Here is a 16,270-nt window from a genome sequence, read left to right as displayed (position 1 = left end):
CAGATTTGATGAAATATTAGAGCCTTTTTACTTAAAAAGAGTTATTATTATTTTAGGGAGAAAAATATTAAGGAACCGGTTTGGTTGCGCATAGAAAGAGAAGTAGGTGCACCATATGATGTAGGGAATATTTAATTTATATTTACATTTATAGTATGGGTAAATTACCAAATAAATGATTAAAACTAATCCCAGTGGTGGCAGGCAGGTGATAGGGTCGTAGTTTGGAGAAAATGAACAGGGCCATGGCTCAAGGCCAAATGCTTCAATATGGCATAATGAAGCATTGCAAATGAATAAATGTCTGAGTTGGATTAGTTGGATAAAAAAGGGAATTCTGAGGATAGGGGGATGTGATGGATGGAGACAGATTGTTGTGCTTTGAGGAATTACAGTGTAAATACGACTTAAGACCGAGAGAAATGAATAGATACTTGGCTTTAACTTCTATGATAAATCTGAGGATGGATATGGCTGGTGACTCAGTTGGAAAAAAACTGAGATTAGCAAATTATTAGAAGGTCAAGAATACAGTGTCCGAACTTACATGCAATTTATGCATATTGATAAACTTCAATTTGCATGGACTGTTTTGAAAGAAACTTGGTTGCATGATGTTCGTAGGGTCATTTCTGATGTGGATTGGAGAGATATTCTGAAGGTGAATTTAAACTTGGGAGCAAACATGGGTTTACGTTTGATTCGACAAAAAGTTATTGGAAGGTTGTATTGGACACCTGTTAGGATGTTTAATTTAGGGCTTCAATCAATGAACTATGCTGGTGTTGCAATACTGATAGCGATACTCTTTTCCATTTACTATGGGAAATCCGATAGTACAATTGTTTTGGAAGGATATTATTGATAGGATTGATGTAATTTTTGGAATAGACTTGCAAAGAACCGCTGCAAACATAATTTTACTCTCACATAAAGAGAGATGTGTGCGTACTAGAAAACATACTTGCTGGATAGACAGGGCCATAATGGTAGCAATTAGGCTAATTCTCAAGATTTAGAAACGAGGAAAAAGCCTAATGTTGAATAGTGGTTAAGAGTTCCAAGTTTTATCACAATATGATAGGGTTTTGTTGAAAGATAAAGAAGAAGACTACATGAAACTATGGGGACCGTTTATGGCTCTTTATGATTAATATGGCGGTAGGAGAGTAATGATAGTTGTGGCATATAAGGTTGTAGATGGGGTGAGGTGGAGGAGGGTTCTTTTTTTTCCTCTCCTTTCTGTTGATAGGTTCCTCCCATGAAGAATTGACAAATAGACCCCAACACACTAAACAATCGATCTATTGCACTCTTTGCCCTGCCTAGCCCATTTGAGTGCAGACCATAAGAAACCGGTGTTGTAGAACCATTTTTGTTAGTTTACCCGGCAAGGTCTGCAAGGAATTAATTTTGCAGATTTCACTGGAATCTCTTGCATACCAGGGAGACTTTGCTGAGATACAAAAAGCTTAAAACTGGTGACTCTAAATGCAGGTTTTGCAACGGTGTCTCGATAGAAACATCAAGACACTTACTAATGGAATGTCCCTCTCCGATTGCTGCCCGATCAAAGTATCTTAATTAGACTATGTTCTAATTATGCTGGCTCGGATGAAATCGAGTTGTGGAACAGATATATGCGGTGGTGGGCTTCTCTCGAGAAATGAACTTATATTCAGTTTAATTCATTAGTTGTTTTAAAACCAACTTTCTTTTTAAGGAACACTATGCTCTTTTTCAGATTTGAAAATGTTATCGTCTATGTCAAATTTGAGTGCATATGTATTTTAGTCTTATTCGCTTTTGTATGGTCTCATTTTTCTGAATGTACCTCCATCTTTGTTAAAAGCTGCAAGTCAGCTAAAGAACAATAAAACCGAAACGTATAGAAGATGCAGCCCCATGTCGTCGTGTTCTTGTGATAACTGCTCCCAGCCCGACCTTGGAGGTATGGGCCTCCAGGATGAATTCCTGATTGAAATCAAACATTTCTAAAACAGGTTTTTGACATAAGATTTGTTTCAAACCTTCCAACCGTCGTTGATCTTCTTTTCCCCAGAAAAGCTATTGTGGGTGAGACTTCACTGGCTTGTCTAAGATTGGCAGCCAAGGTGGAATAATTATGTATAACACCTCTGTGTTTATTAGCCTGTTAATACTAGAAAAGCTTGAAGGTCTCTTGGTTTTAGGTATAGGTATTGTAGTTGTCATTTATATAGCGTCTTTTACCATTATTATAGCCTAGAAAGCGCTGGTGATGGGAATGCCCCCGGGGACCGAAGTCCAGAGTGTTGGAGGTCACGAAGTATGATTGGAATGCGTGTGTGCATTGGGCCAAATAAGTCTTTGCAGGGCTGGCCAGGCTCTGGTAGAAAGCAGCCCATGAGGTCAGGGCATGTGAATGGGTGCTCAGAAGAGTCAGGAGATGGCAGGAGTGCTAGAGACTTGCTATTTGTGCAGCTAGCCCGAATGTTGTCATAGGTCATAGCTGCATTCTACTGCGAGTGGATGGATAGCAGTGGTTGTCCACCAAAGTGATATATTTATACATACCAATAGCCCCGATGGAGGTCATCTTCGAGGTTGTGTCATCAGAAAGTCTGTAGAAAAAGACCAGCTCCCCTCGTAGATTCTTCTAGGCACTATGGGGGTGCGGGAGGCTACCCTCAAGTCTTCTAAGCACAATAGACTGGCTGACCTAGTATATCTACCAGGCGGATGCCATAAGATTTAGGTTAGTATAGTAGGATTCTCTAGACGCCATGGACCAGCTGCCTATATTGTTTTACTAGATATCTTCATGGTTCCATGTATGCTGCTAACACCCATCTACTAACTGCGATATCAGGGTACCAAGGCGGAGTTAGGCTCTTCAGGTGTCATGGAAGCATTGCACCACACATGGACAGAATTGTTAAGATGATAACGTGTCACATCTAGACAGAATTGTGAAGATTAGCCTTGTGTCACATCTAGACAGATTTGAGAAAATTAGCATTGTGCCTAATCTAGACAGAATTGTGAAGATCAGCATGCATCACAGCTTGATAGTGATGCCACTAACCAACACTACTAAAAAACTCACCCCTCTGCATACACATCTCAAACTCTTAACTAAACACGATACCTCTAAAGCACAACAAACCGCATGCACTTCACTACACCGCAACACCAAAACAAACACATAGCCTTGCACAACAGAACATGAAGGCTACTAACCAAAAAGCACACCTAAAAGCTCAGCGAAATGAAGCTGCTAACACCACATCAGAGCTCCCATGCGCTTTTCCGGCTCAGTCCTAATAATACCCTACCCTCCACATTTTCAGCCGACAGAGCACAATGGGACCACCCCGGTGGTGATAGTGCGCAGTATAAATATCCTTTAACATTATCAGTGTAGCTATGGGGTGAAAGGCGGGCTAACATAGATGCAACACAAAATACCATTCCCAGATCAATTAAATGCGCACACTGGCCACCCTTCAGAACATGCATTACTATTCTTCTAAGAGCAATACAGGTGCCAGCCTAAGTTCTTCAGGAGAGATGAGACTACTAGATGTGCTAAACTTAACAATGCTTCAAGAGTAAAACATTTCCTCTAACAATCCATCTAAGTTTAACACATCGCTCGTCTCTCACAGACAAGTATACCACATTTCCTACCCCAGCAAACTATCTTAGTGTAACAATTCCAATCCCTCACTAACAATATAAATACGACACATTCATCTGACAATCCATCCATGTTTGACCCATTTCTTGTCCCAGGAATCCATCTGAGTGTAACACATTTCCTACCCTCAAAAATGATCTAACAGGTGTTTGTTGTACCACTTTAACTTTCTCCGCCTCAAGTTTAATCAGTCCATATCCCATGAAGGAGCCCAGATACTGTACAGCTGCCTGGCCAGAAGGCATTTTTTCAGGTTCACTGTTAAGCCTGCTCACCTGGAGGCTCTTGCGATCACAAAGATGGTGCACGTGTTCAGGCCATGATAACGTTGTCCAAATAGACTCCAGAAAAGCAAGCGTATGGGCTTAAAATCTTATCCATTAACCTTTGGAATGTGGCAGGAACACAGTGCAAACCAATAGAGGAGGACTTTAAATTGAAAGAGCCCCTGCAGGGTGGAAACGGCATTTAATTGCCTATTGGTGGAGTTTAGAGGTACCTGCAAGTATCCTTTGGTTAAGTCCAGAGTGGATACTATGTAGATTACCCTATCTTCTCAATGAGCTCATCGATTTGTGGCATGGGGTATTATTGAATGTAGACATGGAGTTCAGGTTCCTGAAATCTATAAGGCATCTCCAAGTCTTGTCCGGTTTTGCCACCAGGACGATGGGCGGGAGGAGCACAGGCGCTCCGAGGGCTCAATGATGTTGACCGTGAGCCTTTCGTGGAGCTCTGTTTCAATGATTTTCCTTCTTACCTTCAGGATCCGGTTAGGTTTTAAATTGACAGTTTGCTCGGCTGGCGTCCTGATACAATGACAAAAATTCTGTACTCTACCTGGTTGTTCAGAAAAGACCTCTGCAAATTTTTTTTGTAATCATGAAGATCTTCATGTTTGGAGAAGGGTAAGTAGGTCTTAATCGGTGAGGAGGGTGGCCATGGTTACAATAGTCTCCTGTACCAGGTCGACTTTCCACTCTTTGAACAGGTTACATGATATATTTGACGTATCTGGTTGGCCGACTACATAATTCAAGGGCCTTTTTCTCTCAAGAATTGTATAGGGACTGTACCATTTAGATATGATATCATTTTGTTCTCGGAGATGTAAAGGAGAACTAAGACAGAACCCCAACGGAGAAAGATCAGGCTACTGCTCGTCTATCATGTAGGGTCTTTTGATGTTTCGTGCCCTACTGAACTGATGTTTTATGATTTACCTAAGAGCAACCATATGGGATTTTAGCTTTTGGGCTGTCTGGGAAATGGGTAGAATAGACTCTTCTCTCTCTTCCCATGTCTCTCTTAGCATATCCAGTAACACTGAGGTTCTCGCGTGTACAATACCTCAAAATGACAATACCCTAGAAACGCCTATGGTGTTTTCCAAACCGCAAGGAGAGCCTAAGGAATCATAACAATCCAATTTCTACCATTGGCATCTAACAGATTGTGGAGTATTCCTTTTAAAGTTTGGTAAACCTTTCCACAAGACAATCCGTCTGTGGATTATATACGGAAGAACGTAGCGTTTTAATGTGCAGTATTTCTTTTACGTCCTGTATAATTTTAGACATAGAAGTGGTTCCTTGACCCATGAGGATTTCCTTTGGGAATCCGACTTGTGAAAGGAAGGGAAGTAGATCTTTTGAGTATTTGTTGACTCTTATTGTTACTAAGAGGAAATGCTTTGGATATTTGTCGGGTTTCAGGCTTCTCAGTCAACAATAGCAACCCTAAAGGATCTCTCTAATCACCAGCCACAATATACTGCTTTAGAGTGGATTTCCCCTTCCAATGGGATGATTCATCTATAGAATTTTCGGCAGTCAAAGTCACACCTTCCCTTAAGGCTGTATTCAAGCAAATCTATCAGTACTAATTCATGTGCTTAGAAAAGACCTGTGGAAAGAACTTGACAAATAGATGAAACAGGAGAGCTCTTGTCTATGGAGAGTTGCTGCTGTAAAATAAACATAATCCCTAGGATATTAGATGCATTCTGTGATCTCCCAATTAGGATTCTAGACAATCTCTTACACACATTATAGCAAAAAATATTCTCCTTTATATTGGCTGGTAAATTCCCTATAGTATCTAGAAGGATTTGACTCTGATCGCTCTTGTTGGGTAGACTGGGTGTCCCCATTCTTCGCAGATATCTATTGGTAGCATAAATCTTGCATACTTGGCTGGGTAGCGGTGGAGCAGCAGGTTGTTGCTGCACTTCTGTCCAAGCTACTCTTCATGAACTGGCAACAAAGAAGGAGGAGTGGGATCCCAGTGTGTTCCACATAAGCATCTCTTATTTTATTGGTATAAAGCTACTAGACTATCAGGGATTGAACCTGTAATAGGCCAAGTTTCCCCGGTTATCCATAACCCAAAGTGTACACCAGGTTGTAAATGGAACAACTTTAGAGCTTGGCTACAAGCCAGCCTTAAGTTACTGTCAGATAGGCAACCATAAAGATTCCAATGCACAAACTTATGCCACTGGCTCTGTAACCCAAATGTTCATCAATCGGGGACAGGAAAACCAACTTTGGAGTTGACTCATGGAGGGGATACCGAAAGGCAGAGTTTTCTAAGCTGTAATGTCTTCTAGAAAGAGGGGAAGAGAACGATGATCTTGGCTAGGAAAATGATGTACAATTGAGATTGATCCAGAGTTGGTTCCATATCTGGACAAGGGCTGAGAAGTCACGCGGATGCATAATGTTTAAAGAATGATGTACCTATAAGAGTCTCTTCACCTCCCCGTCTTCATGAGCTGGTCAACTCTTACCCCCCCCCCTTGCATTGTACGGGCTGTAGTGAGGTTGGGACACTCGGCATACCTTGCGATAAAACCCATATACATGGAAACAAATATCCAAAATCTGCAAGATATGTGGCTTACAGTTACCGCTGGACCCTTTGGTATTACTTTTTTTTATATCAGGGAAGGTAACTCATATCCATTATTGGCACCTATGGCACCCCTCATCACAGCATTCCTACATAGTACCCTTGAAATTTAAATGATCACAGATTCAAGGTGTCATAGTATATTTCAGAATTATATATATTTTACATTGTACACCATTCTGATCAAGATGTGAATCCACCTGTGCTTTTTTATGACTTTTCTGTTTTATACAGGCTTACAATCTTTCAATCCTGGTTGGGTTGCACCTATAACATTTTTATAAAGTTGTAGAAAAAACATGTCTTGAAACAGCTGAAAAGTCACCACAGACTGGTCATCCCCACCTATCACACAGGTCAAGTGTAACTAAATGTTTGACACAAAAGCTTTCTCCATTTGAGACCCTACCCCTGAACATTGCTTGGAAGACCAATATTTAGACATCCTTCTGCACAAATTTATATTCAAAAGAAAGAATACAACTGGCACGTCTCAGCAACTTACTATACTGCCTGACTAGAGGAAAGGTGCCAGGGAGAAACTTCAGATTGGGAGAGTGGGAACAGGATCCTCACTCCAGTGTGCTCAGTGCAAAAAAGAAACCTTTGCCTACAATTTGTAAATGCTCTTGGGGTGCAGTTGCCATTAGGAATAGCGGAAATCGGTCACCATCAGACATAAGACACCACAGAAAGCCTCAATAGATATCTAGCAAAGGTGTTCAATACTCAGAGAATACAAAGTACAAGAACTAAGGCAGGAGCATAAAGAAGAAAAAACGTTTGCTTTTGAAAATGAAATGGAGTGAAAAGCTATTGCCGGTTATCTGTGGCACACATAAATAAGGAACTCATCTTGAGTTTTGGGCCTTGTGCATCACATCCGAAAGTGTAGGCCAAAGAAATTACCCATTTTAGAATATGTCAAGCTTTCCTACTTTAATGGTGCACCTGGAAATATTTATTAAGGTGAAGAATCTTCTGGAAGAACTATCTGTTGGAAAATCTACAATTCGGGTGTAAAGAGAATCCTCCCTGACCTGAAACATTCCAGCGTAATTAGTGAGGGGGCTGTATGGTGTTTGGTAAGGGCCGATTGGCTCCACTGGGCAGCCAAGTTGCGCTAGGCTTCACATGTTGCTGAGACGTTGGCATGGAGGCTAAGCTGAGCTACCCAACAGTTCAGTGCCACCTTCAAAATGATGCCAGTAACAGGTTTGGAATTGCAGACAGGTGTTTGGCAGATATTCTGTCAACATTTTCAGGATGGGCAGGCAGAAGTTGGTGTGACAACTAGTCGGAAACAGTGGTGGGAGGGGACCAACCCTCAACAACCCTGTGGATGTCAGAGTGCCAGCGGGCGAACCCCCTCCCAGCTCCTCCTTAACACCAGGGAAGTAGACATCATTGTAGATGGTGCCGCAACAGGATGCTGGAGGTGGCGCAGAAGCAAGCTCAGTGGCGGGCCAGGCAGCAGCATTAGTGGTCTCTTCACGGAGAGAGGAGGAATGCCGCTGCGACAGAGGACTAAGTGCCATGGAATAACCGCGAGGACCCATGAAAAGAAGTGCAGCTTCAGTAAGCGGCAACACCTGGAATACGCATCGATAGAGAGAAAACCCACTAAGCTTTACATTTAAAAAAAGGCCTATGGCAAAGCATGTATAGAGAGAAAAACCCTCTAACAGGGGATAACAGTCAGGCTTTCGAGGGCCTGAACACAGTGGGCTAATTAGAGACAATGGGGCAGTGCTTACACTTTTCAAGCTCTCCCTTCTCACACCCCCTGGACTAAGGTAAGAGGGAGACAATCCTGAGAAGGGAAGGCTAATTTAAGGAGAACATAGGACAAGGAAGGTGTGTGTTGCAAGCGTGAGGTCAGGAGGCAGATGAAGGATGACTAAGAGAAGGGAGGGGGGAGGGAGGAGGAGTATGGAGGTGGTCGGAGAGAGGGGATCTGCGTAATGCGTGAGTGAGAGGAGAGAGTGAAGAAATAATGGTAATAGGCAGTGTGGAGGCAGTAGTAGTGGGAGGTAGCACTAGGTAGTGGGAGGTAGTGAGTGGGAGTAAGAAGGGAAAGGGAGCAGTGGTAGTGAGAAGGAGAGGTAGTGTTTGTAGAAGAAGCGCAATGGTACTAGTAGTAAGAAGAAAGGTAATAGAAATGGTATGGAGAGAGGTAGTAGACGTGGTGAGGTGATAATGAGGCAGCGGAATAGAAAGGCGGCAGTTGTAGCAGGGGAGTAGAAGTGTTGCAGGGGAAGTGGTAGTAGAGGAGAGGAGCAGCTAGAGAGAGTAAGAGGAGAAGTAGGAATTAAAAGGAAGTCTGTTAACATCTAAGGGTGAACGTAGGAGGTGGAGTGTACGATTGGAGGGACGGAAGCATGGTGAGAAGGAGGACACAGGAGGAAACCCATTGACAGGGTGTGACTGCGTGTGGCTGGTGATTGAATCCAACAGGCTGAGGGCAAGGCATTTTTCAAACACTCCCTACAGAAAACTAAGCAGGGCTAGGAAAAGTAAAGTTGGAAGAACACTTTGGGGCATCAGCTAGCCAGCACTTTACGGAATCCACCACAGCTTTAGCCATAAGATAAAAGACAGTAGGGGTGCCAAGCCCTAGAACTAACTGTATTTATGGATGCCTGAGCTAGGGTGGCAGTAGTCCATGGGAGGTGAGAGGGACGGACCAAGCACCAAATCCCCCCAAACCATTTTGTCCTGGGCTGTCAGCAAATCTATCTGAACCCACGATTTATGGAAAGAACCTGGAACAGACTACAGGTCTCAGAGTTGTTTTAAGTGACACCCATCACACTGGGCAGAGACAGTGGTGCCCCATAATGCCAGAGAAGCCCAGCACCTGAAGATTCAGAAGGTGGGAAGACACCAATCAAGAGGAAAAGACTGATGATCGTAAATAATGCTCAACACGTAAAAAGCACAAATGACCAGCTCAAGTGAGGAGCCCGCTTGGGAGAGAGGTCCTCAGTGCCCACCTATTAACTATGTTAGACAATGGAAAAAAGCGCACAGTCACAGGAAGTATGGACAGGAAATATTCAAAAATTAAAAGGATTGTCCATTTGTCAAGGAGGAGTGGGGGTGGAGTCTGTGAGGTGTTCATTTGTTGTATCCACTTCCTTTAGACACTAAATATGTCCTGTGGAGACTTATCCGAATGGACCAAGGGAGGATTCAGGCAAACCAAACCATACAGGGCTTCTTGGAACATTGGTCTGCTCTGTGGTTGTAACGCCTTTGTTCCTCCCAACTCAGTTCAATCCTAGGATGGACACCACCTCTATGAGATGCACCATTATGCTAGTAGAAGAGTGTGGATACCACGGTTCCTACTCTACAACCATTGCAGTTTCCAATCTGTCTGTGCTGCTTTACGTCGGAAACTCTGAAACTAAGTGAAGAAATAATTGCATGCCACAGTAATTGATATTTATTGTTTACTTGAATCGCTATTCTTAATGCCCAACCTGTATTTATACCACTGTTTAGGGCAAAGGACAATGATTTAGAGCTCTTAAAGTAGGAATGGACGACACCTTGATCATACATATAGAAACATGCACATTGCACACATTTATGTAATAGTTTTAACCAACAATACAGTTTCCGACACACATACTATAAAGGTGTAACATATTCAAAAAGTGTACACCGCTTACAAAAAAGAAAAGAAAAGCAATCAAAGAAATAGTTCTGCTCATATTACAAAGTCAAGCGTATCAGTCTATATTATAAGCACTGCAAAATTACTTTTCTTGACGTTAATAACCTAAGGTAACACACATGTAGCAGGATCATCTATATAGCAGTTACATTCTAAATAGCATTTTAGATCAGAGAATTTGGAAATAAGGATGCTAATTTAGGAAATTCAAATTAAATGGCTACATTCAAAGATCATTACATAGTTAACGTTTCAAGACACTGATTCAATGGACATGTTCATGCATTGAAATTTTATTTTGGACAGCAGAGAAAGTAAGAAGACCAACATTTATGATATAAGAAACTGTATTAGAAGTATTAATATAAAAAATGCTTCACTGTTTCATCTCAAGCACGGTATTCCCAAAGCTTTATGATACAAGTGTGCTATTTCGTTAGAATACTTCTAATTTGTTCATGCTTTAAGTTTAAATTCTGTACGCTAATAGGTCTGCCGATCCGATTCAAAATATACATTAGAGGCAGAACAGTAAAATAAATATGCCATGCTAAATAGCAAGGAACAACATTTACAGTAATTCTTCCACCACAGTTCCAAATAAACTTTGAAAGCCATCTGCCATCTTTTCACATAGTACGCAACTCCACATCAGAATGATGAACACAAAAGTATAATGCTTGCTATCATGTCTGATGTATGAACACCCAGCATGTCTCTCCTTGGTCTCTTTCTTACCAAACTGATGATTCTTTTTTTTTTTTTAAGGAATCCGTGTTTGAGCCACAGAGAATAGCACTTTAAATTCAACTATTTCTTTAAAAAAGTTACAAATTAAGGTTAATATATAGCTGGATAAAATAAAACTTCAAATTAGTAATCCGTGGAAATAAAATGTTAATATAAAAATAAATAAAAGAAGAGAAGGAAGGTTTTTAACTTGTGCAATATCTGAAAGTTACTGGAAATCCAATATTGTACAAACAAGTTATCGCACTTATGGGATCTAATTGTTAAATGAAACTTAAATTTAAAAGAAAACCTGGAAATATTCCAACCTTTTTTCTTCACGATTGCTTTCTTCAAGCTGCAGTAGCCTTCAAAAGCAGGTGAACAGCATTGGAAGACCAAGTCAATGAAGGACAAACCCGACAATTTACCGAAGAAGTGATAAAAAGTTAAAAATTGTGCATGAGCTTTCTCTCTAACAAGAGTCTATCAACAGATTCAAAAGTGTAACATTGTCAAAACATTTGGAAAGCTGTCAGAAAGCAAACTTTCATGGTCCAACACTTCCTTATAACAAAGCATGCACTTATTTCTCTCAAATCAATGAACTTTAAAGCAGAAGTAAAATAAACTACACTTCTTACTTGATTTCTTCCCTTCATTCAAAGTCCAGCTCATTCAATAAATGTTCAACTACTTTCACATCATGATAGGCATTACTTTTTAGGGATAGGATTACATTCTAATTGAGCGCTGTTAAATGATAGATTGCATTGCGCAGGTAGTGCCATCAAAAAAAGTTACTTACCATAGTAATTACAGTACAGTTAGTCCGTCTTTCCCCATAAAAGTTACATTGCGGTTAGAATATGGGCATAGAAGTCGGACTACCCTAAACAATCCTCTCGACTGTCCCCTCCTCGCACTCACCCCTTCAATCCCAGCCGATATTATGGGGATCTTTATTTATTTTTTAAGCCTGTCATTTAAATAATAGCGATGGGACCCAAAGGGTAACAGTTGACCATTGGAAATTAAACGAGTCAGTCAATGGGAACAATGCAGTGAATACATTCAGAAACCTGTGGAGCTTGAATGTTAAGCACACGCCATGGATTGATGCAGGATTCAGGGCTGCAAAAAAGAAATTGAATACGGATGTAAGGAAGTTTTTTTTTTTTTTTTCCACCAGGCCAGATCTAGAATTTCAAAAGAGTATATAAGAAAATTGATCAAGGTAAAAAGACCCACACATCACAAATCAATGCAATACCTGTCATGATGCCCGCTCCCGGGGAGCTGGTTCAAGCCCTGCGTCCCCGAAAACGGACATCCAGTCCCCAAGGAAAGACCCAGCAACCCCATGTAGGGGCCCTTTGGACAGTATCCTGGCGCCTATGGCGCCAGGCTCATAAAAGACATCAGTCCTGGCGCCATAGGCGCCAGGCTCATTATGGGAGTGATTGGGTGCACTTACCTGATGCAGACCATGCTGCAGGATCCCGGCCTCCTTGAGGCCTGAAGGGAACTACTTTACCTGTGGGACTAATTTACCATCCGGGCGTGGTCGGGGAAGGATACATACCTGATTGGAGGAAGGATACTTACCTGGAACTTCTTCCAAGGCTATTTAAACCCCACCCGAACAGCCACACGTGCTTCGCGTTGTTCTGCATCTAGCAGCTGGACGCTCACGGTGTCTGCTCCTGCATCCTGACTTCTGCCACGCCTGCCAGCATCCTGGATCACCTGCGAAGGAAGAGAAGAAGAGAACAGAAGAAGGAAAAGTCTGCATCCCGGAGACATCTCGCCGACAATCCTGAAAAGGAAGACTTTTATTTAAAAGCTCATTGCGACGATCGCTGCAGCGCCGCTTTCCACTCACCTTTACAGGGCGCCTCCATGTTCAGCAGCGGCCATCCGGATTCGCAGTCACGCCCCAGCACCTAGGGAGAAAAAGGCAAGAACAAAAGGTGAGAGAGAGAGAAGGGAATAAGGAAAGCTAAATCTCCATGTTAAGACTTACCTGTTGATTCATTCCCTCTTCATTTCGGGTCCGCGCCGAAACCTGGCATTTCCGGACCCCGGCCCCTAAGGGGAAAAAGGAAATCAGCGTTAATGAACGAATAAAAAGACATTACCAAAAAACGCTCATTAAAGACTTACCTGATTTCTACAAGGATTTCACCTCTCATCTCGGGTCGGTGCCTGTTCCCCGGCATTCCGTACCCCGGCCCCTATGGGGAAAAAGACACTAGCATTAGTACATTAATGCATGGACACAAGGGGAACCTCTTATCAAAAAACTTACCTGGAAGCCAAGCAAGTTTGGTTCTCACCAATCCGAAAATCCAATGAAGTAACTGGATACCAACGCGCCCCTGCATCAGAAGCAGGATGGAGAGCTCGTCCTTCCAGACCCTAAGATGAGACGCTACGGGGAATCACAGAAGGGTTTCGAGGAGGGTGAGAGGGGAAAGTAGGAGGCCGATTGCATTACCCCGCAGACAGTTAATCCCCTAGGATACTTCTGATAGCCAGACAAGCCAGATTTGGGGGCCCGGTCCAGACCGTCTTCCGAACCCTGCGCATCACCTTAGAAGAGGTCACAGCAACCCAGACTAGACCAGCGCCTCCGTGGGAGCCAGGTGAGCGTTACAATACCTCAGCTCGGTAGTTATGAATGACTCAAAACATTTTGGGAAATTAGTTGCTGGAGGGATGAGAACAGCAGAGATGACTCATTTTCTGGTTCTTTTTTACAATCCACAGGTGTGTGTGGGGGTGGGGGGAAATTGGTTTTTAATATCAGTGTGAAAGAAGGAAGCTGACACTAAGTTGGCATGGTTTTGGTTGTAAACTTTTATTTCTTAAATCAAAGACCTAACTGTCCCCATCTCTAAGATAACTAAAACTAAAGGAATTGTCAGAATGTCAGCAAAATAAAAGTTGCACTGAACTTTGTCAAATCCTACTCTAACCCTCACACTAGGACTAAAGTGTGAACTAAAAGTTCTTCTTCCAGGAGAACGGCTCCCTTCTCCTGTTTCTTCAACAGTGTCCAACAATTGGCTTAATTCCACAGAAAGCGCCTACCGATTCAAAATGCTGCAGCAAGGCTCCTCCTCGCACTCACAGTACTTCACTGGATGCCCATCAGCTGACGCGTCTCTTTCAAATCCGTGTGCATTACTCACCATGCCATCCATAAGAAAGGCCCAGTTTTCCTCCAAAACAAACTCACAAGCTACCACCCCACCCAAATTCTCAGATCAAGCTCTGCACACATCCTGGTAGCCCCCCTTTCAAATTCTCCAGACTAGGAGGAGCCTGCTTCTCCGTCTTTGCACCCACTTTCTGGAACTCCCCCGCCCCCCTCGCTCTCTGCCTCATTGAGGATAACCCTGAAATCTAGGCTGCTCCCCCCATTCTTGCCCCCCCTTGTATCCCACTCTTCACATTAGCTCCATTGAGCATACAGAACCCCCGCCCCCACGCACACTCCCTCCCCACCGTTCAGTCCTTCAGGTACCTTGCCTCGTCTCTCATTATCCCCCCCCCCCCATCCCCTAAACCGCATCAGGAGACTCAGGAAGGTATTCAGTAAACCTGCACCTGATAAGAATACTGAGAGTATTTGATCTCAATTATAGTCAGAAATGTATGTAACTCTAAAGCCTAGGAAGGAGGGCACTGCTGCTGTAACTAGACTTGTAAAGTGGAAATTTGTCACACTTGGACACTACATGGATGGTTAAATATCACTCCAAAATCCACTTAGAGGGTGTCCATCGATGTATTTATTCATTTGTTTATTCGTTTACTCGTTAATTGCACTTGGATCATATGTGAGACTAAGCAACTTTCTCTGCACATGGATTGAATCTAGGGGGTGTATACATGTTTGTTTTTGAGGCTAACCCATTCATTCCACTAGTACCCCACACCTCTGTAACTTAGCTGAAGGCACAGGCTAACCTCCAAACACCTCTGCACTCATATATAGCACAAACACTATTGCACACACCTCTTCCATAAGATATGATAGGATACTCATAAGTATTAAGCTACCAGTCATGACAGAAAAGACAAACTGTAGCTACTCACATAATTTCCTATCCTCTTAAACACCCCCCCCAGCTTAGTTCATAGCATACCACCTTTCCGCCCATTCACATGCCATACAGGTATCGGTGACTAGTAGGATCTTGCCCACCCTCTCATAACTCTAATGGCCCAAAAGCACACAATCATAATAGCACCTCCAAATTTTCACATATCTGGACTTTAACCAACAGCGTGTTTGGATCGTAATTATGGTGAAAGGCGCAATACAAATGACAAAATGAATGAATGAGAAAATACCAGGGGGAAGGTCTCCCTTCCCTGATTTACGGGCTTCACCCAGTCTTTATCAAATGTCCAGGAGAATGACTCCCTTCTCCTGGTACGAGTTTACGGAGTTCCCAATGGAACCAACATGAATAACTCCTTTCTCCCGGTGCCTCCAGTACCACTCTCAGCCGAGTGCCAAGAGAATATCTCCTTCGTCCTGGAGTTACGTTGTACAGTTCACTGCAAGGCCAGGGGGAATGACCCCTTTCCCCTGGCGTCTTTACCACAGTTCTATGTCCAATACCAGGAGAATGACTCCCTTTCTCCAGGTATTCTGTAGTACAGTTCATCCTCACTGTTGGGGTACCAAACCCTTCGCTGGGGGCCAGTGATTACTATTGAGGTCCCAGACCCTTCTCTGGTGATCAGTGGTTTCCTCACTACCACTGTGTCGAGGAGGATTTGCTCGGACGCTTTTCTTCTTACTCTTGGGTCCTAGACCCTTTACTCGTTATGCCCATTAACTTCCTTGCTAATACTGGGCTGGGGAAAAGCCACCTTAGCCACCATATTAACCCCCCTGGGTACCCTCTGATTTTCATGTACCTCCTCTTACAGGGCTTTGGTAACTTGCTGGGACTTCCTGGGACCAAGGCACACTTCTTCGGCTTTTTGGGCTTTTCTACCTTGCACTTGTGACTTTGTGGTGTCTTCCTGGCTTTGGGATGCAGTCCGTCTTGACTTGGCGGGCAGACAACTTCCTTGGCATCCTCTTGCCGATCTCCGCTTCTTCAAGGGCTTTCGGTCAGCGTTCAACTCTCCCACGCTGGGGACTTTCCCCAACAGGACTGGATAGCGCTGCTCCTGCCACCACTGCTTCTCATTACAGCTGTGTTAGGCTCTGTGGCCAGGATTCCCTGCTATAA

At 43.1% G+C, this 16,270-nt stretch overlaps 1 protein-coding gene across 8 annotated transcripts in view; it reads right to left on the bottom strand.

The window, feature by feature from the left end:
- KIF21A (kinesin family member 21A) overlaps positions 1-16,270 on the bottom strand; it is a 2,335,619-nt gene that overhangs the window by 1,373,967 nt on the left and 945,382 nt on the right. For 5 of the 8 annotated variants that reach the window (XM_069629214.1, XM_069629217.1, XM_069629219.1 and 2 more), the window contains exon 12: positions 11,339-11,377. The exons of the other annotated variants lie outside the window; for them this stretch is intronic. In XM_069629214.1, the coding sequence (XP_069485315.1) occupies positions 11,339-11,377 (39 nt within the window). The remainder of the gene's footprint in view (positions 1-11,338; positions 11,378-16,270) is intronic. 8 annotated transcript variants of the gene reach the window in all.

This window comes from Ambystoma mexicanum, chromosome 12 (genome assembly GCF_040938575.1).
Source record: "Ambystoma mexicanum isolate Mex_15411 chromosome 12, UKY_AmexF1_1, whole genome shotgun sequence".
Taxonomy (NCBI): domain Eukaryota; kingdom Metazoa; phylum Chordata; class Amphibia; order Caudata; family Ambystomatidae; genus Ambystoma; species Ambystoma mexicanum.
This window is presented reverse-complemented; position numbering and strand designations above follow the sequence as displayed.